Raw genomic sequence first — 26,314 nt, forward strand, 5'->3', positions numbered from 1 at the left:
TAGCGGAGTCTGTGACCTGAAGCGTATGTAACCTGAAGCGTATGTAACCCGAGGTACCACTGTACTTTGCTGCCTCCATTGAATCCACATTATGTCATCCGGCAGAGCTTTTCCGGGTTGCACGTGGTGTTTTACAGGTTGGCCCAAAGGAGGTGATAGAACCAATGGTAGCTCACTGTGACTTGTTTACAAAGCAATTTGAGGATAAAATCACTTGCATCTACTAAGGCCTTGACTCTTCTGTTACGGCAGATGAATCTCATGGGGTGTCCAGAGCAGTCTAGTCCTGTTGTGTTGGATGAGTTTCAGTTGGTAAGGCTTGAGGATGTGGACAAGGTGCGACCACCTGTGCTCTAGACAAGGCACCCCCAAACTCGGCCCTCCAGATGTTTTGGGACTACAATTCCCATCATCCCTGACCACTGGTCCTGTTAGCTAGGGATGATGGGAGTTGTATTCCCAAAACACCTGGAGGGCCGAGTTTGGGGGTGCCTGCTCTAGACCCTTGCCCCTCTTGGCTGATTAAAAACCAGCAGGGAGGGAACAGCTGGCTGGGCCAGGGAGGCGATCAATGCCTCTTTAGGAGAGGAGGGGGTCCCTGCCTGTTTGAAGGAGGCAGTGGTAAAACCACTCCTTAAGAAACCTTCCCTGGATTCAGAAAACCTAACAAACTACCGGCCAGTTGCTCATCTCCCTTTCATGGGCAAGGATCTGGAGCGAGTGGTCGAGGCCAGATCCAAGCGCTTTTGGAAGAAACTGATTTTCTGGATCCATTTCAACCGGGGTTTCGGCACAGAAACTGCTTTGGTCGCCCTGTATGATGACCTCTGTCGAGAGAGAGAGAGAGAGAGAGAGAGAGAGAGAGAGAAGGGAAACATGCCCGTTAATTCTCCTCGACCTCTCAGCGGCTTTCGATACCATCAACCATGGTATCCTTCTGGAGTGATTCTCCGAACTAGGGGTGGGTGGCACCGCTTTGGGGTGGTTCCAGTCCTACTTGGATGGTTGTTCCCAGAGGGTGTTGCTTGGGGAATGCTATTCAGCCCCGTGAAACCTCCAATGTGGGGTTCTGCAGGGCTCAATTCTATCCCCTATGTTGTTTAGCATCTACATGAAACCACTGGGGGCGGGGGTTATCTGGAAGTTCGGCATACGTTGTCAGCAGTATGCTGATGACACTCAGCTCGATTTCTCTTTTACATCTGCGGGTGAGGCAGTGGAAGTGCTGGACCAGTGTCTTGCCTTGGTAATGGACTGGATGAGAACCAAGACTGAAGCTCAATCCGGATAAGGCTGAGGCACTGTTAGTGGGTGGCTCCCTAGACCAGATGGTTGGGAGGTCGCCTGCTCTGGATGGGGTTACGCTGCCCCTGAAATAGCAGGTTCATAGCTTGGGGGTACTCCTGGATCCTCTGCTGTCGCTCGAGGCTCAGACGGCCTCAGTGGCCTGGAGTGTCTTCCATCAGCTTCGCCTGGTGGCCCAGCTACGCCCCTATCTGGACAGGGATAGCCTAACTACTGCTACCTATGCTCTAGAAACTTCATGGTTAGATTGCTTCAATGTGTTATACATAGGGCTGCCTCTGAAGACAGTTCGGAAACTTCAGCCAGTGCAGAATTCAGAGGCCAGGTTGCTCACCGGAGCAAGACGGTTTGAGCATTTTACACCACTATTGGTCTGACTACACTGGCTACCGTTTAGTTTCGGGCCCAATTCAAAGTGCTTGTTTTGACTTAGACAGCCTTAAACAGCTCAGGACCGCAATACCTCAAGAACCGCCTCTTTCCATATGAAGCTACCTGGACCCTGAGATCATGTTCTGAGGCCCTCATTTTGTGTGCCTCGTCCTCGAGACGTCTAGAGGGTGGCAACACAAGAACAGGGCCTTCTCTGCAGTGGCTCTCCATCTGTGGAATGCTCTCCCCAGGGACGTTTGCCTGCCACCTTCATTATACACCTTTAGGCACCAGGCAAAAACGTTCCTTTTTACCCAGGCCTTTGGCTGACCTAATCAACATCCTATACCCTTTAAAATGTGGCTCTTTGGGGGGGGGGCTTATTGGATTATTGTTTTTATTTTGATTTTATATATTGTGATCTTTTTTGTGAACTGCCCTGAGACCTCTGGGTATAGTAAAGGACCCCTGACCATTCGGTCCAGTCGCGGACGACTCTGGGGTTGCGGCACTCATCTAGCTTTATTGGCCGAGGGAGCCGGAGTACAGCTTCCGGGTCATGTGGCTAGTGAACCAGAGCAGCGCACGGAAATGCCGTTTACCTTCCCGCCGGAGCAGTACCTATTTATCTACTTGCAGTTTGGCGTGCTTTCAAACTGCTAGGTTGGCAGGAGCACGGACCGAGCAACAGGAGCTCACCTCGTCGCGGGGATTCAAACCGCCAACCTTCTGATCAGCAAGTCCTAGGCTCAGTGGTTTAACCCACAGTGCCACTCGCATCCCTGGATATAGAGCAGTATATAAATTCAATAAATGAATGAATTGCCTCCAGCAGTGGTGGTAGAATACAACTATTGAGGTTAGTAGCCACCGATCGCCTTATTGAAGTTGTCTAATCCTTTTTTAAAGCCTTCCAAATTTGTGGCCATTGCTACTGCTTGGGGGAGGGGCTTTTGTGGTAGTTTAATTATGAACTGCGTGGAAAAAGCACTTTCTTTTGTCTGTCATGAATCTTTCCAACATTCAGCTTCGCTGTTGCAATCACTGGCTGTACACCCATTGAATGTAATGTGTGAACAGCTCTCTGGCGACGAGCAGAACCAGACAAAGCTGCAGCACGTCTGTTGATGATTTTTAAATATGCTTCATAGACTGAGAACGATTTCCCAGCATTTCATATGTTGTGAGCCACCTTGTTGCGTTTTGTAAAAGAGCGGGTTGGAAATTTCCAAGTACAAGTATATAAATCTGCCAGACAAATAGTCCCAGGCGACTCAAAAGAAGAGATCCAAGCCCCAAGGCTACAGCACAGATACTTTTTAATTACTCAAAACGCTAGCGACAGATGATGGCGCAAGGCAAAGCGGCCTTCCTCTCCGTCTCTGAGAAACCTGGTTTCCTGTCCTTCAGCCTCAAAGCGAAGAACAGCTCCAGGTCCAACCCATCCGAAGGGAACAGGTACGCCACACAAATGCTCCTTCCACAGGCAGCACACGGCAGTTCCTCAGAACACATCTCAGACGGTCCACTTCAGACACCTTCAGGTGAGAGAGAGAGAGAGAGCGCGCACAGGAGTTTCAGAAGAAAGCTTAACAAGGCATTTTCAGCTCTCTTTAACGGCTGTTTATTGCTGTAATGGTCTTTTATGAATCTCTTTGTGAGAGTCACCTGAAAAGCTGTATAAAAGCCACTTAATTCTTTTAAAAAAAACCACAACAACTACAGACATAGGCAAACTCGGCCCTCCAGATGATTTGGGACTACAACTCCCATCATCCCGACTTCCGGGTTGACACGATCTGGAAATGGCGGATTCCCTCCGAGCTGCGGAGGGAATCGGCTCTACCGAGGACGGGTCTTTGCCGCGCCGGCGACGCGGGGACCCTTAAAAACCGCAGGCGCGGATGCCTGCGGACTGAAGACTCGGCGGGTGCCTTAAGCGCCCCCCCTGATCCACGAAGAGCCTTTTTAAAGGCTGCGGAGAGGATACGGGGGTGGCGTGGCACTGAGAGTTGATCGCTACCTCGGTGGAGTGAAGCTGCGAGCCATGACCAGAGAGCGCTGACTTCCTTCCTTGAAAATTTGGACTGAAAGAATCACCCGTGAGTAAGACGGATTGGGACTTTAAAAAATTTACCCTGAATTGGAGACGACCGGGGGGTGTGCTAAAAGGAAGTCCGCACCCCCCCCTTGCAGACGATCTAAGCAACGACATAAGAGCTAAGCTGGAGAGCCTACCCTTGGTGGGGTGAGTTAAAAAGGACACTAACTTTCAAGATTTGGCTAAAGGAAATTTTGGGCTGGAGAGTGGAGTTTTGGAAGCCTTCTTTTTGTTTTAAACAACCCCCCCCTCCCGGGCTCGGGAAAGTCCTGCCTTTGTGCCTGTGTAAGAGCTGCGGAGTTTGACAGCTGTCAAAGCTGTCAAACGGGCGGTTTAAAGTGGAAAAATCGCTATCTAAGATCCCTCTGGACTAAGACGAGTTATAATTGAGCCAAAATTGTTGGAAACAAAGTAATAATAAGTTGTTAAAGGACTGTTGGAGAAAAGACTAATAAGTAACCAGATTCCCTCTAGGGGGAATTCTGTGAAACTACAATGGATACAATGGCTGTGGAAGGAAAGTTACTAGTGGAAATCGAAAGGATGTTTCAATTGGTGGGAACCTTACAAGAGCAGAGTTTGGCCATGAATAAACAACTTGTGACTATGACCTTGGGAACAGGCAGCTCTGCTCTCTGTATTGAGGACCTGAATGAGAAAGAATCCACAGCTGAATGGGAAACAATATCTACAGAGGTGGAAGAGACTAAACAACAAGAAAAAGAAGAAGTAACCTTGGGAAGTAACAACCAAAAGCTGACATCTGTGGAACACAAGCAAGGAGACGCTGGGAACTTATCTACCACAAGTCTGCGAAAGACACAGAAGAAGAAGGAGGAGGTCCCGGGACAATATGGAATACAGGAACTTAAAATAAAGAAATATGACTGGGGCCTCCGTTTGGACTTTGATTTTGAAGATACAGGCTTTGTGGAAACTTTTCAGCAGTTACTTTCAAATCTCCTTGTGGGAAGAGAATACACTTTGATGGTGAAAGAACTTTTTCCAGACTCGACGACTGACATAAAGGACTACCAACAAGACAGGCGGAGAGGGACTGAAATAGACTTGAAAGCCTCGGACGTGAGGAACCCAGGCTGAGAATCTCGAATTTGGATTTCTATTGGGAAGGGACAAAAACCGGGGATGGGAGGGAGGGAAGAGGAGATTTTTAAAAACTCTTAAGACTTTTAGGTTTGGTTAATATGACTCTTAATTAAGACAAAATGAAAATCGATGGAAGAGAACTTAAGTCCAACTTAGGAAAATCAATTTTTATTATAAAAGAGGTAATAAGATGAATAAGATGGTTAAGAGGAGAAACACCAACTTGCTGATATAATCTTGGGAATTGGGATGCACGAGGGGGGGTGGGGGGAAGTCAGGGAACAAGGTTATGAAATGGGGATTTGCTGACTTTATACATGTTTTTGTTTTGTGTCTTTTCTTTGTGTGTGTGTTGTTTTTATAAAAGCAGAAAACCAAATAAAAATTTTTATACAACTCCCATCATCCCTGACCACTAGTCCTGTTAGCTAGGGGTTTGCCAATGCCTGAAGTAGGGGCTCTGCACCTGCTCACCAACTTTGCATCCTGCCCCCATTAACTTCTGGCACTGTTTAAACCATGGGTAGGCAAACTAAGGCCCGGGGGCCGGATCCAGCCCAAACGTCTTCTTAATCCAGCCTGCGGATGGTCTGGGAATCAGCGTGTTTTTACATGAGTAGAATGTGTGCATCTCTGGGTTATTTGTGGGGCATAGGAATTTGTTCACCCCCCCAAAAAAAATAGTCCGCCTCCCCACAAGGTCTGAGGGACAGTGGACCGGCCCCCTGATGAAAGTTTGCTGACCCCTGGTTTAAACCATCACTTTCCCCTCTCCATGTTCCTCCTGTCTTGCTCCCATGTCATGGCCGCTGCAGTTGTGCAACTTGCGCTCCCCTGCCCCACTATGCAAAACCAGGATTGTGAGGAGGCACTGAAAATCCTCCAATGGGGAATGAGTGACAACATCCTTACATTTTCATTGTAAAGAGAGAAAGCTTCAGGCTCTGAGTACTACACAATGACATTCCTACGTTTCTACTAAATACTGTAGCGAGAAAATGGCAGGCTACGAATACTGCTAAACAACCAATCCGGTGCACACCAGATGTTGCTGGACTACAACTCCCATCATCCTTGGCCACTGGCCAGGGGCTGATGTGAGTTGGAGGCCAACAGCACCCCAGGGCACTACATTAGCTACTTGCTGTCCTAACAGTTCTGTGTTATTATTCTTTCAAAATCCCCTTGGTAGTTGCGGTTTTGGGTCAGGAAACGGAACAGCAGCCCATGCTGGTGGCGACCAGGGCGAGCTGCTGTTTGCAAGCCTGTCTCACCGAGTTTCCTGGTGCGTCCCCAGACACTTGACGCAGCAGTACCGGGTTCCGCACGATACACATGTGTAGTTCGACGGGAAGCCGCAGACGGTGCAGAAGTGGCGCTGGGGCAGGTTGGAAGGGGGCGCACACGCTGTCAGGTAGTTGGGTCCTTCGCTCACGTTCAGATTCTGTTGGGGAGTCCAGAAGGGAGAAAAAGATATGAACTCGCCTATGAACTCAAGCCTCACGCCATGCATTATATAGGGAAGAATCAAACCATCAGATGCACATGGAAGAGGGCTCTCCGAAGGAGCGCTGGGAGTGTGGCTTCAAAGTGCGGCCAGTGTGGCGTAAGGGTTGGGCTGGGTTCAAATCCTCCACTCAGCCATAGAGCTCACTGGGCAACCTTTGGCCAGTCGCTCGCTCTCAGCCTAGTCTACCTCACAGGGTTGTCGCGGGATTAAACAGGGTGGGGGGAACTGTGTGTGACACTCCTTGGAGAAGGAAGTGCGAAGCAAATGCCCTAACAGCTTACAGAAAAGAGGCTCATCACCTACCGACACTGAGGTGCCAGGTGATTGACAGGTGAGCAGCCCTGCCTCCCTGTCCAATTTGGCCTGTGAAGGGTAGGGCAGATATTGATCTGGCCTGCATAATAAGGGACACACCTGTCCCAGGAAATGCTTCCTTGAAGTATAGAATGATACTGTTCAAAGTTCTGCCTGTGCAATCGCTTTCCCCCTCAGTCAAGTCTATACCCATGGAGCTGGCTCAGTCCTCACTGGCCTGCGTCTGGTTTTTTTGGGGGTGATATATTGTATATATGATATATATTGGGGGGTGGTGTAGTGGTTAAGAGCGGTAGTCTCGTAATCTGGGGAACCGGGTTCGCGTCTCCGCTCCTCCACATGCAGCTGCTGGGTGACCTTGGGCCAGTCACACTTCTCTGAAGTCTCTCAGCCCCACTCACCTCACAGAGTGTTTGTTGTGGGGGAGGAAGGGAAAGGAGAATGTTAGCCGCTTTGAGACTCCTTAAAGGGAGTGAAAGGCGGGATATCAAATCCAAACTCCTCTTCTTCTTCTTCTTCAGTTTTTATTTGGGGTGTATTGAAAGGTGCCCAATCCAAGCTAAAGGCAAAAACTTAATTCCTCCGCTTAGTTGTATAGACAGTTATCCTTTCCATCTCTGGGAGGAGTGGTCCCCTCCTTGCTACATCCCTCTAGGCCCGTGGCAGCCAAAATGGTTCCTGTCCAGATTCTGTTGGGACTACAACTCCCATCATCCCTGACCACTGCTCACAACATCTGTGGCTGATGGGAGTTGTAGTCCAAAACACTCTGGAGAGCCCCACATTCATTGCCCCGTGCTCTCGGCCTAAGAACAGGAACGTTTGGAGCTTGCCTGGAACCTTGAGCATATCTCCACTTCGAATCTCAACCCTGCAATAAACCTGACCCCCCCCCCAATTCAATCAACAACATTTATTACAAGCCTATCGCTCTTGTAAGGATCATTTGCGGCGTTATGGCCAGTGAGCTTTCTGACTAAATCGTCTCCACACACAGCACAGCCTCCAGGCCGCAAATCCAACGACATGTATATATTTCGCGCAAAACTAACAAAGCACTTTTATGCTTGCAATGGCTTGGCTATAATGTCTGCCTTTGTTCAAACATTTATATTTAAACAGAGCTATTAAATACAGGGTGGGGTGGGAAATAAGACAATAAGGAAGGAGTACATAAGCGAAGCAACTGTTACAAAGAATATTTATGCCTCACCCACGTCCCACAAGGGGGAGAGGGAGGGCGCAGAGGCACCTGTTCTTCCAGCAAGGCTTGGAAGTTCTTGCGGAAACGCAGCTTGAAATGGTCCCCCCGCGTTTTCTTCTTCTTCTTCCCTGTAAAAACAAAACCCAGGGAATGCAAAGTATGATTTTATCTGGATTCGACAGTATTCCTTGTTGCTGACCGCTCTGCCATGCTTCCACGTTCTTATTATTCATGCTCTTGTTACGATCTCTCTTCAATAATCATTTCTCTGCTCTGCATCCGTTTGTTTCTTTTTCAGATTGAGGGCCATATGACGTCAAACAGGCAAGCCCCTGTTAGTTTCTGCATCTCTCAAACATTTGCATTGTTATATCCAATAAAATAAAATAATTAAAACGGAGGGGGATAAATGTTACTATCTACACTCCCAGGGCCAATAACAATCCATTATTTTCAGGGACTGTGAACGAAATGACCCATTAGCATTTTGAAATTAAAAAAAAGTTTTAGCTGCTGTCTATAATAAATTTTACTGAGGAAAAATATATATAAATTCATTATTTGTACAGTGTGATGGAACAGTGTTAGGTATATCTATATCTGGGGTGTTCCGTTAGTGCTGTAATACGAATACCTGTGGGGGGTTTTTGAGGTGCTGTTGGACTCCAAATCCCATCAGCCCCAACCAGCATGGCCAACAGTCAAGAATGATGGGAGTTGGAGTCCAGCAATTTCTAAAGAGCTACAGGCCTCCCGCCCCTCAGCTAACACATCCATCATGGTGGAACCATATCAGTGGGGCTTCTGCCAAATCCTAAAGCCCCTCAACTAGTGGATCTTGAGTGCAGGATTGCACCTTTGTCTCCCACCATTTCCCGTTTTCTTGACATCATATCTGCTCAACTCCATCCAGCTTGGCCAACCCTCAAAGGTGAATTTGTGACCTTCCCAAGAAGGAGGAATGGCTTTTAAAAGTAATGGACTATGTGGAAAAGGCAAAGCTAACGGCAAGATTAAAAGATCGAAATGATGAACTGTTTACAGAAGAATGGAGGCCTTTTTTTACTAATTGAAAAAGTACTATAGTGAAATGAAATCACGGTCAGGATTTGAGATAGGAGCAGCGGAAAGAAAATGATAAAGTAATTGTATTAGAGGGATTTATATAACAGATAAAAGTCCGATATATAATGCAGTAGAAAAGAGTTTGAATGAAAACACGGTAGAGGTAGGGATTGGAAGCCACTGTATGAAACAATGTAACTATTAGATTTGAAGTTAATATGTAAAAATTCAGAAATTCAATAAAAAGTTATATTACAAAAATAGAGAGGAATTTGTGACCCACCTCCAGCAGCAAAGGGGTGCAAGTTAACAGAGTGAGCGCCAAGAGGAAAGGAAGACGGCAGAAGTCAACAGATGCAACCCAACGAACGAACCCTCACCTGTTTCAGCGTCATCATCAAACTGGGGCAAGCGCTTCACAAGCTGGGGCATGTTGGCGTGAGGGTCATCCTGGAAGTTGTCATTCTCAAGCGCCTCCAACTGGCGGTTCAGGCGCCGCTGTCGGGTGGCCCGGTCTAAGATGCGCCTCTGGCTGGGGTCCTGAGACCGTGCTGAGAGAGAAAAAGAGAGAGGGCTGTGTCTGATGCCAGTAGTGGTTAAGAGCGGTAGTCTCGTAATCTGGGGAACCGGGTTCGCGTCTCCGCTCCTCCACATGCAGCTGCTGGGTGACCTTGGGCCAGTCACACTTCTTTGAAGTCTCTCAGCCCCACTCACCTCACAGAGTGTTTGTTGTGGGGGAGGAAGGGAAAGGAGAATGTTAGCCGCTTTGAGACTCCTTAGGGTAGTGATAAAGTGGGATATCAAATCCATGCAATCCAAGCAACCCACAGTCTGCCAAGGGAGACACCCCTTGGGCCTTCCGCAATGACCCTGAACATTTGAATTGCCTCCACTGAAGCTCAGATGGCCTTGCGCTCAGGATAGCTTGGTGGCAAGGACTGCCTTCCACCAGCTTCAGCTGGTGGCCCAGCTATGCCCCCTAAATGGACAGGGATAGCCTAACTACTGTTGTCTATGCCCTGGTGCTTTCATTCATTGGTTAAAACCACTGAAAGGTGAGAGCAGACTAGTCTCTCCCCAAAACAAAGGAGCAGAATAGTGCCTGCACACCTGGCCTCATATCTGACGTTCTACAAATGCTGGAAATTTTTACTCTTTTTTGGAAAAAGAAAGCTGGGAATCTGGAGATTAGCTTTCATTTGGGGTGGGGGAGGAACTGCCTCATTGCCCCCCACCATCACAAAGCACCCTTGAGGTCTAATAGACACATTATTTCCCCCCCCCCCCGGTGACCGAACTACCACATACATTTAGCTCAAGAATATGTTCTACTAATGCACCATCCTGTGGCAGGAACAAGTAGCTGCTATGCACAGGAGGAATTTGTATTGCATTTTTGTATTTGATTTTTATCTGCAATTTTTTGGTTGTTTACAAGAATATTTTGTTTTTCTGTTTAAGCATGCTGCTCTAAATGTGAATCATTATTGCGTTGGATTTTCATCTGTAATGTTTTAATTAGGTGTTTTGAAAGGTTCTGCTCTTTTGTTTTAAGATGGCTAAGATTTGTTTATTTGTTTAGAAAAATAAAACGGTATAAAGAATTATTACAAACAATAAATCCTCTCCTACAGATTCAGTTTTTAAGAGGCAGCCTGGTGCCAGCTTCTTCCAAATAGGAAATACTGTCCCTTCATTTCCAGATTGTTGAGAGAGGCTGACATTCATCAGTGGCAAGTCAAAAGGCACTTTGTTCAAGCTCAGATACCCTCCCATGGGGTAAGCTCACGTACTTCCATCATGCCTGACCCCTGACCATGCTGGCTGTGGCTGATGGGAGCTGGAGTTCAGCTACTTCTGAAGAGCATCCCCATTTGCTACCCATGAAAGGGATACTGTGTTTGTAGCAGGAATTGGGGAACCCCCCCCCCCAATTCTGCTGGACTCCAACTCCCATCAGCCCCAGCCAGCATAACCAATGGTCAAGCATGGTGGGGGCTGGAGTCCTACAACATCTGGAAGGCCACAGATTCCACACCAAGGTCCTATCTCATTACCAGGTGCTAAACTAGCATCTGCATAAGTTGCAGGCTTTCCCATTAAATGCTAGTTGAAAATTAAGCCCGGGTCCACATCAAAAACTTCTAGGACCCACCTTGCTTCTGCGATTGCAAGTTGTTTCAAATATTGTGTTTTAATGGCTGCAGCCCACACTGGGGCCTTCGAGCCAAGGGCAGAAATATGTTTAGGGCTATGATGAACACAGTGAAACCTCAACAAGAGCGTTCTTTTGAACATGTGCAGAGTTCCTGCGGAATAAACCCTCCACCAACGACGGTGCTGATAATAGTTCGGCAGGTGGGAAGCCGGATTATAACATTACTTTGGGGTTCCCAGAATATCCTTTGTTTTGCAAAGGGCTGCTCCTGATCACAGCTGAGCGCAATGCAAAACATGCATTCCTTGTATCCCATTATTTTCTTGGCAACTGCGATTTAAATCGGAGAACACCGATCCCCCTTCGCGCCCAGCAGCCCCGCCGCCCTCCCATTCCCACTGCGAAGTACCTGAGATTTTCTTCTCCACCATCCTGCGAGCGAGCAAAGAGGCACAACCTCCCGCAGACACTCCTCCCACACACTTCCGGTATCGAACCGCTCTAGCTTCCCAACTCTGGTTCCCTTAACGCAGCATGCATAGATAGGGCTTTTCAACCATAGAGAGCGGGGAAAAGATAGAGCGGGGTCGCATCCCGCTCAGGCAAGAGCTTTCGCTTTAATACCGGAAGTTTAGGCTGTATCTCCCCGGGCGGTGGAACAGCTCGCAAGCCGCCATGTTACCAGGGGCAAATCGCGTTTCCGCCTGTGCTCCCAGTTCACATTCCTCGGGGAAGCGACTTCGCGGGGTCCTAAACTCCGCCTGTGTTTGGCGCAAAGCCTTTCTAATGGCCTTTTTTTGTGAGAAGGGAGAGGCAGGGATTTATGGCTGGTGGAGATTGGGAGGGAAGGCAAAGGGAGCCCAAGGCAAAGGAATGTCAGCTCCTCTTCCAATGTTGAGCATCATGAAACCTCAACAGGAGCGTTCTTCTGAACATGTGCAGAGTGCCGGCGGAATAAACCCTCCAACAAGCACAATGAAATGTAGGAGTAGGGGATAGAAAAAGTTGGGAGATAACAATTGGCAGGTTGAAGGGCAGTACTGAGCTTCGAAACCCCTTATTTGAGCCAGGGGATGTAGCTCAGTGGTAGAGCGCATGCTTTGCATGTATGAGGTCCTGGGTTCGATCCCCAGCATCTCCACCTTTTACTCCTTGTTCTGCCGCCAAGTTGACACGCAGACAGTGCTGTAGGTTATCCACTTAGGGCTATCCCTGTCTGTCGAAGCCTGAGAGGGCAAATGAACGTCAGGCACGAAAGAATTCACGGAGCTGTTTACAGTTACGTGCATCCCACTGCCCACATCTTCAAGGCAGTATAGTACAGTGGTTAGAGTGTCAGACCAGGGGGACCAGGGTTCAAGTCCCCACCCAGCCACGAAGCTCGCTAGGTGACTTTGCCCTCAAAGATCGCTGGGCATTGTCCTTTGTTGCTGATAAAATCAAACTTTGAAAACGAAGCAGAGGAAACATTTGTCAAAGCACAGATAAAAATCGGCGGTTTTAAAACAAATTAACACAAACCAAATCACACGCCTGGGTAGGCTGCTGCTGGCCTGAGCAAAATGAAGTTTTGAGCAGGCAGGGAAAGCAGTACAAAGCATGTGAAATTAATGTTTCGAATTCTAGTGCTAAACAGACACGCGGTATGTATTCAGTTATAAAAATATTTACAGACCACTATTTCACTCTTTTAAAAAAACTTTTAAAAACCTGTGTGTGTGTGTGTGACATCAATTACATTTGCAGAAAGATGTATCATTAACTGCCTGCATAACCCTGGCTTTCAGCAGGTGTATGAAAGTGGCTAAGGCTGCCGTGGAACCATCTGGGTGGGCTCCCATCATTTTGAAGCACGCGAAGTGTGCATGGGGCGAGGGCTTTAATACCTTTAAAATCAACAGCACCCCCTGCCCTGGGCAGCCCACCCTTCCTCCCTGGACTCCCCCCCATCTCCCACCCACCCCGCGCGCAGGTTTATTTTCTTGGCAACGTGGCATTGGAGGAAGCGCAGGTCTCCCCCTCCTTCCTCCCCTTTCCAAACACTTTTCACGACCAGATTTTCTACTACTTTCTCTCGCCGTCCCGAACTTTCCAGACTCCTGATTGGCCCGCAGAGGGGGGAGCCCCCGCGTCCCGATTGGCCGCCCCATACCCGAGCTGCCGCGCGATTGGATGGCGGCCTCTCTCTTTTTTCCCCATGGGCTCCCATTGATGAAAATGACCAGGAAAGAGACGCGAAGGTTCTCGCGGGGCTATATACAATTTTTTCCCCTGGTTTTGTGGGTGGGCGCAGCGGGAATATCGGGGTCCCGCCGCCTCATTCCGCCCAAGGAAAGTGGAGGGGGGAGAAATGGGAAGAGGGTTTCCGATCTCCCCTTCCTCCTCCCCCTTCTTTTTCCCAGCTGCGGGGCTGCTGCGGGGAGGAGCCTGACGTCGGTCCGGCCCCGCCGATCGCGAGAGCTGAAAAAGCAGCAGCCCGAGCGGGCCCCGCAGTCTCTCGCCTCGGTTCCCGGGTCGCCTCCACCATGAAGCGGCAGAGATGCGTCTTTCTAAGCGCCGCCGCGATCCTAGCCACTCTGCTGATGGGCGCAGCCGCGACCAGCGAGGAAGATCAAGAGGCCGTCGATCCAGGTACGAGACGAGATCGGGGTGGAGTGGGGTAGGGGGTTGTCAAGGATCGGTAGCAGAATGACCTTTCCAGGGATCGGGTGTTTGCACGCCGGAATGAGGCAGAGGTTGCAGGGGGAGGTGCAAAAATGGGGGGGGGGGGTCGGGTGTCATATGCACACGAGGAGGGAGAAAGGCATTTTGGCAAATAACGAAAAAAAGAGGATCGACCCGGGAATTGCAAGCTTTGCGCCAGCGCCTTGCACAATTGCTGGCCTTTCTTTTCGCTTTCTGGGAGAAGCGGGAGGGACTATAATAATAATAATAATAATAAATATTTTTATTTATTTATACCACGTCCTTGCCGGTTCAGAAAACCGGGCTCAGGGCGGCTAACAACAAATTCAAAACACTTAATTGTAATACAACATAGAAGCCGCATAAAATGCAGTATAAAACCATGAATAACAATAAAGTTCAAAGATCAATTTGGGGGAATTCCATCCAATAAGCATTAGATAGTCACCAGGGCTAGCTGGCTGAATTAGTCCTACTTGGGCCAGTGAGGAGGCCTGGGGAGAATTAGTTGTGGGGTATCTGAGCGGGTAAGCAGCCATTGAGGTGGTGGACTCCCAACTCCCATCAGTCCCGACCAGTGAACCTGGGATGATGAGGTCATGCCCAACATCTGGAGCGAGCGCATCACTTTCGGGTCTGAAAGCAAGGCAGTGACGTTTGCAGAGACGGAAAATGTGTAGCCCAGGCATAGGCAAACTCTGCTCTCCAGATGTTTTGAGACTACAACTCCCATCATCCCTGACCACTGGTCATGTTAGCTAGGGATGATGGGAGTTGTAGTCCCAAAACATCTGGAGGGCCGCGTTTGCCTATAGGGATGGTGGGAATTGTAGTCTCAAAATATCTGGAGAGCCGAGTTTGCCTATGCCTGGTGTAGCCCTACAGATGGTGTTGGGCTCCCGACTCGCGTCAGCCCCCAGGCAGTGTGAACCGGTGGTTGAGGATTGTGGGAGTTGTAGTTCAGTGACATTCTTGGTTGCAAATAACCATTTGTACATCCAGTTCCTTGTGATTGACCAAGTGAGCCAGGCAGAGGGGGAACAGAGGGAAATCAGAAAGGTGTGTGTGTATTTATATAGTCCATGTGATAGTGGAATAAGGGAAATGTTACCAGGGCCATCTTTACAAAATGTGTGTGCAGACACACACATGGCACTAATATTATGCACTGATGTGTTTGGGTGTAACAGGGGAGCAGGGAGGAAAGGTTGTGACAAGGGTCAGGTGAGAAGCAATAATGGCCACCAACTTGGATGACTTCAAAAACGGAATGGACAGCTAGGATTAAGGTGATCAGTGGCTGTGCCCTACTTCAGCTCAGGCAGCCTGGCACAGAACAGTCTTAAAAATACTTGTTTTTCTTCTGCCAGAGGAGGAGCAGCAGCAGCCCTACTGTTCATCGGCTTCTTATGCATAGGATTTCTCTAAGTGTTTGTCTTTTGCAACAGATCCAACTTCGTAGATCTCAAGAGTTCTGGTACAAAACAAAGTAGATCCCACCAGCCTGCAGTCCACAACCCCTGATGCAGGTTTCCTTTTTTGCCAAGTCATTTTATTATTTTTGCCAAGATCTGACAAGCGCTTTGTAGCTAATCAAAGAATGTATTGTTGATAGTTTAGTGCTTTGTCCAGGTGGTGACTTGGCCTGTCTTGGTTCATTCTCTCTTTGTGAGCCTTCTTTTCCAGTGGATGCTGACCTACATAATCTCGCCATGGTTGGGTTGTGGGAGGTTTTGAGTCTATACCCCACACTGCTTCAGTATCCATGAATCCTCTGACATGCTGTTGTGGCTCTTCTGCAACATCGTACCCTCTACCCTTGGGACAGAAAAACAGTTCCTCCTGCTGCTCTTCTTCTTGGTTTGAGGAAGCGTCTTTTACTGCCTTTTGCTTGTGATGTGAAAGTTGCAGACTTGGCGACTTAACAGAATTTGCAAAATTGCAACTTAACTGCTGCCCAGAAATATTTCATGGTTGTTTTGCTGCTGCTGCTGCTGTTCTTGATTATGGTAATATTAGGACGGTAGTAGTCATAGCTTACTGTGCTGGATCACACTGAGGTTCATCTAAGTCCAGCATTCTTAGCGTAGCTAACTGGATGTTTCTATGTGTCCTCTAGGAAGTCCATCAGGGCAGGACTTCAGGGCTGAATTTCGAGGGCTCTTCACGAGAATGAGGACTCCTCAATTCCAGCAGGGCTGACTTACCGCATTTTGAACTGAAAACTGGCATTGGCATCTAAAGAGCTCCCTTTCCACCCATAAGGCCATAAAGTCCAGAGTTTAAAATGACCTAACTGCATTGCTGAATTTACAAAGGTGGCAATTCTCTTGCTCCTGGCTTGTGTGACTCATTGTGGTCTGGCCCGCCTTGGTTCCTCTGTGGCTGAAATACTTGCCTTTTATTTATCTGTTTATTTTTATTTATACCCTGCCCTCCCCGGGCTCAGGGCAGCTAACATCAGATAAAAAAACAATTGATTAAAATACAAATTTAAAAACAAGACTAAAATACTACTTAAAATGCAGCCTTGTTTCAGTGGAAGCCCAGATCAAAGACTGTTTTGGGGGGGAGAAAACATCAAATCTTCACCAAGGCCAACTATCCAGACTGGTCCTACGCGGGCCAGAAAAGCCAGGGAAGTCCCCAAATAGGGGTTCCATCACAAAAGGAAAAGGAAAGAGGCTGGTTCCAAGCCAAAGGCCAGGCAGAACAACTCTGTCTTACAGGCCCTGCAGAAAGAAATCAAATACCCAGCTCCTGGCAGCCATCGATGAGATCGCACCTAAGCGCCCTCTGCGACCCCGCAGAAACCGGGCTCCCTGGTTTACCGAGGAGCTTCGGAAAATGAAGCGGGACCTCAGACGGCTAGAGCGAGTATGGCGGGGTGCCCGTGACGGAGCCTCAAGAACATCTTATAGGGTTTTTATGAAAACCTATGAGATGGCAGTGAAGGCTGCTAAGAAGTCTTACTTCTCGGCCTCCATTGCATCCGCTAGCTCTCGCCCGGCGCAATTATTTAGTATAATTCGGTCTTTAACGTCCCTTGAAGGACAGCCAAATTTAAATAACAATCTGACACACAGCTGTGAGGCATTTGCGAGCTTTTTTGCGGAGAAGGTCCTGTTGCTCCGCCATGACCTCCCTGCCAATTTGGATACAATAAAGGAACTGGAGGCCCCTCGACTGTCCTCGGGTCCAGTATTGGACCACTTTGACCGGATATCTCCAGCCGATGTGGACAGATTCCTCCAAGCTGGAAAGCCCACCACCTGTCCTCTTGACCCGTGCCCGTCATGGCTGATTAGAGCGTGTCCAGACGAGGTGCGGGGCCCCCTGGGGGATATCATCAATTTGTCCCTTGGCACCGGGATATTCCCAGGGGAACTGAAGGAGGCGGTGGTGCGTCCGCTCTTAAAGAAAACATCATTAGATCCCTCAGATCTATCCAATTACCGCCCGGTCTCGAATCTTCCATTCCTGGGTAAGGTGATTGAGAGAGCGGTTGCTGAACAGCTTGGTAGGTTTCTGGATGAAACATCTGCTCTGGACCCATTCCAGTCCGGCTTCCGCGCTGGTCATGGGACCGAGACGGCTCTGGTCGCCCTAACAGATGATCTCCGCAGGCAGCTGGATCGAGGCGGGTCAGGGCTGCTGATTCTTCTAGATCTGTCAGCAGCCTTTGACATGGTCGATCACGAACTCCTGGACCACCGCCTTGCCGACGTGGGGATCCAGGGCACAGTCCTTCAATGGCTGCGCTCGTTTCTCTCTGGTCGGGGACAGAGGGTGGCGCTTGGGGGGGAATTGTCATCACGCCACTCCTTGGTGTGTGGAGTGCCTCAGGGTGCAATTCTCTCCCCGATGCTTTTTAACATCTTTATGCGCCCCCTCGCCCAGCTTGTCCGGAGTTTTGGGCTGGGTTGCCATCAGTATGCTGATGACACCCAACTCTATCTGTTGATGGATGGCCATCCTGACTCGGCCCCAGACACACTGACCAGATGTCTGGAAGCTGTGGCTGGATGGTTACGTGGGAGCCGGTTGAAGTTAAATCCTTCGAAGACAGAGGTCCTCTGGCTGGGGCGGGACAATATGGGATCGAGGGGGCAACTCCCATCTCTTGCGGGGGTGCAATTAGTGCCAGCACCGGCCGTTAAGAGTTTGGGTGTAATCTTCGATACCTCCCTTTCTATGGAGTCGCAGATTACAGCTATAACAAAGGCGGCATTTTTTCATCTCCGCCAAGCTAAGCAGTTGGCCCCTTATCTCTCTCGTCCTGACCTAGCCACGGTGATCCATGCGACGGTCACCTCCAGACTGGATTATTGTAACTCGCTCTACGTGGGGCTGCCCTTGAGACTGACCCAGAAACTCCAGCGGGTGCAGAATGCCGCGGCGAGACTCCTTATGGGGTCTTCGCTGCGAGACCACATTCATCCGGTATTATACCAGCTGCACTGGCTCCCGGTGGAGTACAGGATCAGGTTTAAGGTGCTGGTTTTAACCTTTAAAGCCCTATACGGCCTAGGACCCTCGTACCTACGGGACCGCCTCTCCTGGTATGCCCCACAGAGAAACCTACGGTCTGCAAATAATAACATCCTCAAGGTCCCAGGCCTCAGAGAGGTTAGGCTGGCCTCAACTAGAGCCAGGGCCTTCTCGGCTGCAGCTCCAACCTGGTGGAATGCTCTGTCAAAAGAGACTAGGGCCCTGCGGGACCTGACATCTTTCCGCAGGGCCTGCAAGACAGAGTTGTTCCGCCAGGCCTTTGGTCAGGGCGCAGCCTGACTCCCTCCTCTGGCAACCTGCACATAATTCTGCTTAATTGGTTGCCATCAATTTGATTTAATTAATTTTTATAATGAAATATTTTTAGATTGTGTGATTATTATTTGATTGTTGTTAGCCGCCCTGAGCCCGGCTGTGGCTGGGGAGGGCGGGATATAAATAAAATTTATTATTATTATTATTATTAAATCCTGCAGGGCCCTGGTCTCATGAGACAGAGCGTTCCACCAGGCCGGAGCCAGTGTTGAAAAAGCCCTGGCCCTGGTTGAGGCTAGGGTGTTGCTATTTATGGACCTTAAGGTCCTCCGCGGGGCATACAGGGAGAGGCAGTCCATAGATACATATCTTTATAGTTCCTTCAAACTTCTGAAGTCGAGAGCTGGCAACTGCTAAAGTGGGAATGGGGAAGCCAGTGGCCCACCAGATATTGCAGGACTCCAACTCCCATCGTCTCCAGCCATTGGCTGCGCTGACTGGGGCTGATGGGAGCTGGAGTCCAAGAAGATGTAGAGGGTTGGTTCCCCATCCCTACTCTAAAGCAAAGTGAGCTCTTGGAAGTAATGCATTGGGACACCCTTTGAGCCCAACTCACACTTAACCTATTTTTAGGGTTGTGTGTTGTAAGCATGCACTTGAAAATGCAAGGCACAAGCAACAAAACGGGGGGCACAAAAGAAACGTACCATCTTCTTGGCATCATTTTAGGAGTTTCAGCATGTTATCGTTTAGCAGCTTTTTAGCTGGTTATTAATATTGTCTGCTGGGGCTGTTGCCTCTTGAAAAGGGTTTTGTGTATAGCAAGTTTTGTGCTTGAAAGCGGGGGCTCTTGCTGTTAGCAGTTTGGCTCGAGGTGATTTATCGCCTGTGCATTTTTTATAAAAGCATTTGTATTTATGACATTGCATGCCTTGTTTTATCTGTGAGTTGCCCACAGGCTTTTTACGTCTGCAACATACAAATATAATCAATCAATAATAATTTTAAAATCATATGTGTCGAAGAGCCCAAATTGAATGTATTTCCTCTATAATATATGAATAAGTTCTTGAGCAGGCTGTGGATTGGATGCCTCCTCAGAGTGGAACCATAGAATTGTTCCATACGGGGATCAAACCTGCAACCTTGGCATTATCAGTACCATGCTCTAACCAACTGAGCTATCCAGGCTATAAATACAAGGATCGTCCGGGATTTGAACCTGGGACCTCTCGTACCCTAAACAAGAATCATACCTCTAGACCAGCGGTTCTCAACCTGTGGGTCCCCAGATGTTGTTGGACTACAACTCCCATCATCCCTGAGCTCTGGCCTTGCTAGCTAGGGGTGATGGGAGTTGTAGTTCAACATCTGGGGACCCACAGGTTGAGAAAGGCTGCTCTAGGCCAACAATCCAGCTGGAGAAGATCCATTTGAAATGAATGGACCCCATTTAATCCCCACAAAGACTCTGTCAGGTAGGTCAGGCTGAGAGGCAGGGTGCTTCATGGCCGAGTGGGAATTTGAACCCTGCTCTCCGAGGTCCTGTTCCAACACACTTACCAGCCGTTCTCAACCTGGGGTCCCCAGACGTTCTTGAACTATGGCTCCCATGATCCCTGACCGAAGACCGTGCTGGCTATGAATGATGGGAGTTGTAGTTCAACAGCATCTAAGAGCCCAAAGTTCAGAAAGGCTGCTCTAACCACTATGCGGCACTGCCGACCAGATTTGGGTGGCTGGACCTTTTTATTCAATGTAGACTCTCTGTAAAGTGAGTCCCTTCTCTTGTTGTTTTCCAAACATTGTGTTTCCTGTTTGGGATGGCGATGGAGCAGCCCAGCTTGCAATTTGGCTTGGATCCTGTCCTTCATAGATCTTTCTCGGTGGCTTAGTGTTGTTTAAGGACAGCTCTCCAATGTGAGTTCCAGGGAGATGGCCTCTCTCTCGCCCCCCACTCAGCTCTGCCAGTAATTATTTTTACAGAAGTTGATGGATAGGATTTCATGGGGCTGGTGACTTCCGGCTTTGCGAAATATTACTGACTGCCAAAGGAAATATACGGACCGTGGAGACAGCTGTCCGGTTTTTGAGAGGTATTGCTATGTTCACGAATGGAACACCGCCAGACTAAGACATTATCATATTTATTTGCATTTTCTCTATTTGGGCTCAAGGATTAGAGATTCCTAGTTCTAAATCTTACTAGGTTGCAGCAGATGTCCTTTTTCTGCACTCTCTGTCTGTGGCTAAACGATTGCTAAAGGGCTGAATCCTTAGGAGAGGAGAAACATGGTTTGTACAATTCCAGACTGAAGCAAGCATAAGTTGGCTTGAGCATAATTGGAAGGTAATTTAAAGCACCAGGCCTGCAGCCTAAGGTTTCATTCTGCCATAACATTTAAAGCCCTAAACAACTTAGGCTCCCAATATCTGAAAGGCCACAATCAGAATGAATTTCAGAAACCAAAAAGTCGTATAGAAAAAGGCGATTTTCGAGCCGTCTGGCCTCAGAATGCCAACCAGGCATTCAGTTTTGGCAACTGTAGCCCTGGTTTAAGGAGCCATTTGGTGCCTAGATTATCTACCTGAGTTTCTAACACTGCAGTCCGTCCCTACAGACCCTCTTCGCTGCCAAGATTGTCCGAGGGAGCCCACCTGGTAGTGTGGGATGTGTGAGGGCTTTTTTTTGCGGTAGCCGCCGAGCTGTGGCGTTCCCACCACACAGAAAGGTAAAGGCACACCTGGTTCTCGTGGCCTTGACACCTGAGAGATGTGTTTTAGGGCTCACCCTATTTTTGATTGTGGCTTAACTGTTTTTAATACTGTATTTTTAACTGGTTGTAACCCAGTTTGGACGGCGTGATAAGCCAAACCATGCAGCCACAGGAGTAATCTCCCAGCCAGCTCCTTCTTTCCTCGGATGCAAACATGGTACAGTGGTGCCTCACAAGACGAAAAGAATCCGTTCCGTGATTCTCTTCGTCTAGCGGTTTTTTCGTTTTGCGAAGCAAGCCAATTGACGGATTAGCGCTATTAGCGGCTTTTAGCGATTTATCAGCTTATCGGATCAGCTGATAAGTGGCTTAGCAGCTTAGAAAAAGCTGGGGAGGGAAAAAAATCCCGCAGGAACTCGCAAGACATTTTCGTCTTGCGAAGCAAGCCCATAGGAGATTCGTTTTGCGAAGCACCTCCAAAACTGAAAACTCTTTCGTCTAGCGAGTTTTCCGTCTTGCGAGGCATTCGTCTTGCGGGGCACCACTGTACCAAGACCTGTTCACAATGAAGGAAAGGGTGAGGGAGGCATGGCCAATGATTGAGGATGATGGGTATTGTAGTCCATCAGCAACTGGAAAGTCCACAGATGTTTTCCCCTCCTCACATGGAGCTAACATGCCTGCTACTTTTCCCTCAGCACTAACTTAATTTATCTGTTGAACTGGGAATATTCGAGCACAAAGTTTGACCACTTCTTCACATAGGGTTTTCTCATTCCTCTTAATGCTCTTTCTTTTCGTCCATTATTCCTCGCTCCTGCGGCAGGTTTTGTTAGGCGGCTGCTGAATAACTTTTCTTTCTTCCCTTTCTCAGTTGCCTCTGACTGACTGGTGCCTTTTTCTTCAGCTTCTCTCTGTCTGAGCGCACGGGACAATTTGAGACGTTGCTGGTCGGTTCTCGAATTCTCTGGCGACACAGGGAGTGGGACGGGCTGGGAAGGCTCTCGCCAGACTTTCCAGAGTTTGAGGAGCGAAAAATAGTAGCTTGGAAAATATTGCCAGAGGGATACAATCGTAGGTTGGCAGGCTAGGTGGCGGCGCCGACAGCTGAGAGGAGAAACCCTTGTTCAGGAGAAGTTTGTTTTGATGTGGGAAGGATGGCTTCTTTTTGGCTTGGGTTTAAAGCATAAAAATAAAGGATTTTTTTCCAGCGGATTTTTGGCATTTAAAACGGATTTTTAAAATAAAATGCTTTTGGAGGAAAAATATTTCTAAAGATAGTTATCTATTTAAGTTACATTATAGCCCAAAGGCTATTCATCAGGAAATAAGGATTTGTTTTAAGTTTTTCATGTGTGCTAAACTCGGTCTAAGTTTTTTGTTTTTTGTTTAAATTGTTTAACCACACCAGTTAACAAACATGGATACATATGCTATCATGTTATTGTTTTGGTTAAATAAATTGTTATTAAGGAAATGATTATATTTCTCCTTCCAATAAAGTACGGCGGAAAAGTTGTCCAAATACAAACAGTTAACTTATAAAACCTCACAATAATTTCATAATTATCGGTATATGTATTTCTAATAGTATAACCAAATCAATAATTGTTGATATAACTGTAAAAATGGTTGTAAATAGTAAGAGTACACCAGCAAGAATGAGTCTTTCTGTAAGAAATATGATTTAAATCAAGTCTTGCTTACTAGTGATTTAAATCAAATCCACCCTGGTTTAAAGGCAGCCTCTTTTTGTTGCCAGAGCTCAGATGGGAAACCTTTTTCTCAGACTGAGGGCTGCATCAGCTGAGGCACATTTACATTTGCTTGAAGTAGCTGTTAGGGGAAGGACTAGCAGAGCATATGCTTTGCATGCAGATGGCCTCAGGTTCAGTCTCCAGGAAATCCAGGTAGGACTGGGAGAGACTGGAGATTCGCTGCCTGTCCGTGCGGACATTACTTCGCCAGATGAGGCAGTGACCTGAGTCTGCACAAGGAACCTAGGGAGCTGCCTTAGACTGAGTCATCAACCCACTGGTCCATTTACAAGATTTCAAACCAGGTATCTTTCCCATCCCTACCTGGAGATGCTCTATAGCCGAGCCATGGCCTTTTCCCAAGTACAGTGGTACCTTGGTACTCAAATGCTGAAAACCTGGATGTAGGGGTTCTGGTTTTCAAACATTTTTCGGAAGCTGAACGTCTGATGGGGTTGTCAGCTATTGTTTCCGGGGCACCTGCACCAATCAGAAGCTGCACCTTGGTTTCCAAAAATTTCAGGAGTCAAACGGACTTCCAGAACCAGACTTGGTGCTTTTGTTTTTGCTATTTATTTTGCGTTTTTGTTTTTCAGGCTTTTTCGGTAGATTTGTTTTTGTGACTGTGTGGAACCCGGTTCAGCTACTGATCGATTGATTGTGTGACTGCGGAAATGGGGAAAAAACAATGACTATCATCAGTGCAAGAAAGAAAGAAAAAATTAATTTAAATTTTGATCACCTACAATACTGTCTTCATTTAGTTTATAGTACAGTACATTGATTATTGCTTTCATTTTATGGATCAATGGTCTCATTAGATAGTAAAATTCCTGCTAAACTGCTGTTTTAGGGGTTGTTTTTAAAAGTCTGGAATGGATCGATCCGTTTTGCAGTCCTTTCTATGGGAAAGCGTGCCTTGGTTTTGGAACGCTTTGGTTTTGGAACGGAATTCCGGAACGGATTAAGTTTGAGAACCAAGGTACCATTGTACAAAGCCGCTTCCTAAGGAAGTCTTAGCATCCTCTTTTCCCTCTGCTTCTGCTCTCTCTCTCCCTGGGTGACCAAAATCACCCTTGTCCTCTTTCTCCCCAAGGTACGGCTTTCTCTGTGCAAATTTTACCCTCCGACTAGGAGGGACCTTCCCTTGTGAGCCAGAGGCCTCCTGACAGAGCAGCAGCCTTGGCCTTCCCCCAAGGCTGCATTCCTGATCCCCTGAAAGGCCCATTGAGGAGCCAGAGGCCCTGGCGCTGTCTGGGACCATCGGAGCCAAAAGGGGACGCACAGGGATTTAAAAGGAGGAGAGCGGAGGGGACCCAGGATGGAGTTACCACTTAGCTGGGCCAGGCCTCAGAGACACAGCTCTTGCGTGTGTGTTTTTAATAGCTGGGAACGGCGAGGAGAGACAGGGCCCATCAAGATATCTGCCCATCACTCTTGTCTCAGGAAACTCCAAAGACAATGTGCCTTTTATTCTCATTTTAATTCCGTCCGCCATTAGATTGATTGCAGAGACTCGGCTCTGAATAATTGCTACTATTAAACTACTCTGCCCACATGGTGCATGGCCTTAGATGTTGGACTATGGTTAAAATCTCCACTCGGTCCCAGTCTAAACTACCACGCAGGGTTGTTGGAAGGATGAAATGAGGCGGGGGAGAGAATTGAGCTGCTTGGAGGGTAGGTGTGGCGTGCACATAATAAAATACGCAAATGATTTTATTGATTTTGCATTCTTGTGCAGGGTGAAGGTGGCGCAAAATGCCTCTCTGCCAAGTGTGGAATTGAGCAGCAAATGGAAATAAGAGACCAGATCCATTTCTGTCTTGTAAGGAATTTTAGAAAGAATCCTGGGGGTTTTCATTTTGCTTTTTTAAACGCCCTGAAACAGAAGACTAACACAGCAGGGCTCAGCTACCTTTCTTCCTGCAAGTTCTTCATTTTGCAAGGAGTTTTTCAACGGGTGTGTTTTTAAAACTGCTCTTTCCATGTCCACCCTCTCGTATTCCGAAATGGCACTACCTGGTCAGGAGTCTACAATTCCATTCTGACGCTTCCATTGACCGGGCTGGAACTTGAGATTTACCAGAATCCGCTGGCTTCCACTCTGGTCATGTAGGTTTCAGAGACGCTGCCCTTGCTGTGTGGTCACAGAGGCTTACTGTGCCAATGTGTGGATGCCATTGTGCCATGTAAGCACATACGGCCTCTCTGTGTGTTTGGCGAAGCCTGTGGAACTCATTGCATTACATGGATTTTGCTCAGGTTCCCATCATTTCTGGAACAGCAGCAAGATGTGTAAAATTGAAATTCAGGTAGATATAGATTCAGGTAGGTAGCTGTGTTGGTCTGATGGAGTCGATTTTATATATATATATATAGAGAGAGAGAGAGAGAGATAGTTCAGTAGCACCTTAGAGACCAACTAAGTTTGATCTTGATATAAGCTTTCGTATCTGAAGAAGTGTGCATGCACATGAAAGCTTATACCAAGACAAATTTAGTTGGCCTCTAAGGTGTGTTTGTGTGAATATATACGCATATATATATATATGGTGTGGGAAAGACCATAGCTGAGTGATAGAGAATCTGCCCAGGTTCAATTCCTGATCTCTCCAGGTAGACCTGGGAGAGAGAGTCGCGTCTGAAACCCTGGAGGAGCCACTGACTGTCTGAATCGCCAATCATGAATTGCGATGCCACAGTGGTTTTATGCAGGATAAGACAGAGATTCCTATGAGTCAAAAGGAACTGTGTTGGTGGGATGACTCACTAGGCCCCACTCCCCAGAAACCTGGCAATGGACCACTGGATCGAGACTTATTTCTCACAGCTGGTTTGAGCTGAAGATGCCATGGAAACCAGGAAGAGTCATTGGTCCCAGCAGAGTTACTCTGATGCTCTGAGCCAATGCTGCAGCTGTGTGGGTTGCAGCCGCCACTGCAAGAGAAGCTGTGCATGTGTGTTTTTTACATGCATGTGTAGAGAGAAGCCTTTCTCCTCCTAGAAATCCATTGCGTCCGTATTCATCTGTTTGTTGAGATGTGGAAGACCAAAATAGGGTTGGCGGGACCAGTCTAGTGCTTGGACAAATACCAGGAAATTTTTGCTGCTGTTTTAAAATCGTCAAATATTCCATGAAGCCATGAATGCCACTGTTGAGATGGCGGCTCACATAAAAATAAAAATGGTTTACAGTGTTGTTTGTCAGCAAGTACAAGAGTGAAGGTTCTTTTTCTGCTAGTAGTCTG

General features: G+C 47.8%; 2 protein-coding genes across 2 annotated transcripts in view; one reads left to right on the forward strand and one right to left on the reverse strand.

The window, feature by feature from the left end:
- Positions 1 to 2,979: 2,979 nt before the first annotated feature.
- ZNHIT1 (zinc finger HIT-type containing 1) lies at positions 2,980 to 11,704 on the reverse strand. Its single transcript, XM_081168462.1, has 5 exons — positions 11,547 to 11,704; positions 9,360 to 9,530; positions 7,963 to 8,042; positions 6,160 to 6,329; positions 2,980 to 3,215 (listed from the first exon to the last, which is right to left on the reverse strand). The coding sequence occupies exons 1-5, from the start codon at positions 11,566 to 11,568 to the stop codon at positions 3,194 to 3,196; spliced, it is 465 nt and encodes a 154-aa protein (XP_081024588.1). The 5' UTR covers positions 11,569 to 11,704; the 3' UTR covers positions 2,980 to 3,193.
- Positions 11,705 to 13,373: 1,669 nt separating this feature from the next.
- The window catches only part of PLOD3 (procollagen-lysine,2-oxoglutarate 5-dioxygenase 3), a 34,728-nt gene continuing 21,787 nt past the window's right edge, over positions 13,374 to 26,314 (forward strand). Inside the window, exon 1 of the mRNA XM_081168283.1 lies at positions 13,374 to 13,768. Within this exon, the coding sequence (XP_081024409.1) occupies positions 13,663 to 13,768 (106 nt within the window). The 5' untranslated portion in view covers positions 13,374 to 13,662. The remainder of the gene's footprint in view (positions 13,769 to 26,314) is intronic.

The sequence above is a fragment of the Podarcis bocagei genome (genome assembly GCF_964188305.1).
Source record: "Podarcis bocagei genome assembly, chromosome: 13".
In the NCBI taxonomy this organism is placed as follows: domain Eukaryota; kingdom Metazoa; phylum Chordata; class Lepidosauria; order Squamata; family Lacertidae; genus Podarcis; species Podarcis bocagei.

Excerpts from the sequence above, each read along its gene's own strand:
- ZNHIT1 (XM_081168462.1), bottom strand. The coding sequence starts at position 11,568 with ATGGTGGAGAAGAAAATCTCAG. Across the intron at positions 9,531-11,546 it reads GGTGGAGAAGAAAATCTCAG|CACGGTCTCAGGACCCCAGC; the intron begins GTACTTCGCAGT and ends TTTCTCTCTCAG. Across the intron at positions 3,216-6,159 it reads GGGACGCACCAGGAAACTCG|GTGTCTGAAGTGGACCGTCT; the intron begins GTGAGACAGGCT and ends TCTCACCTGAAG.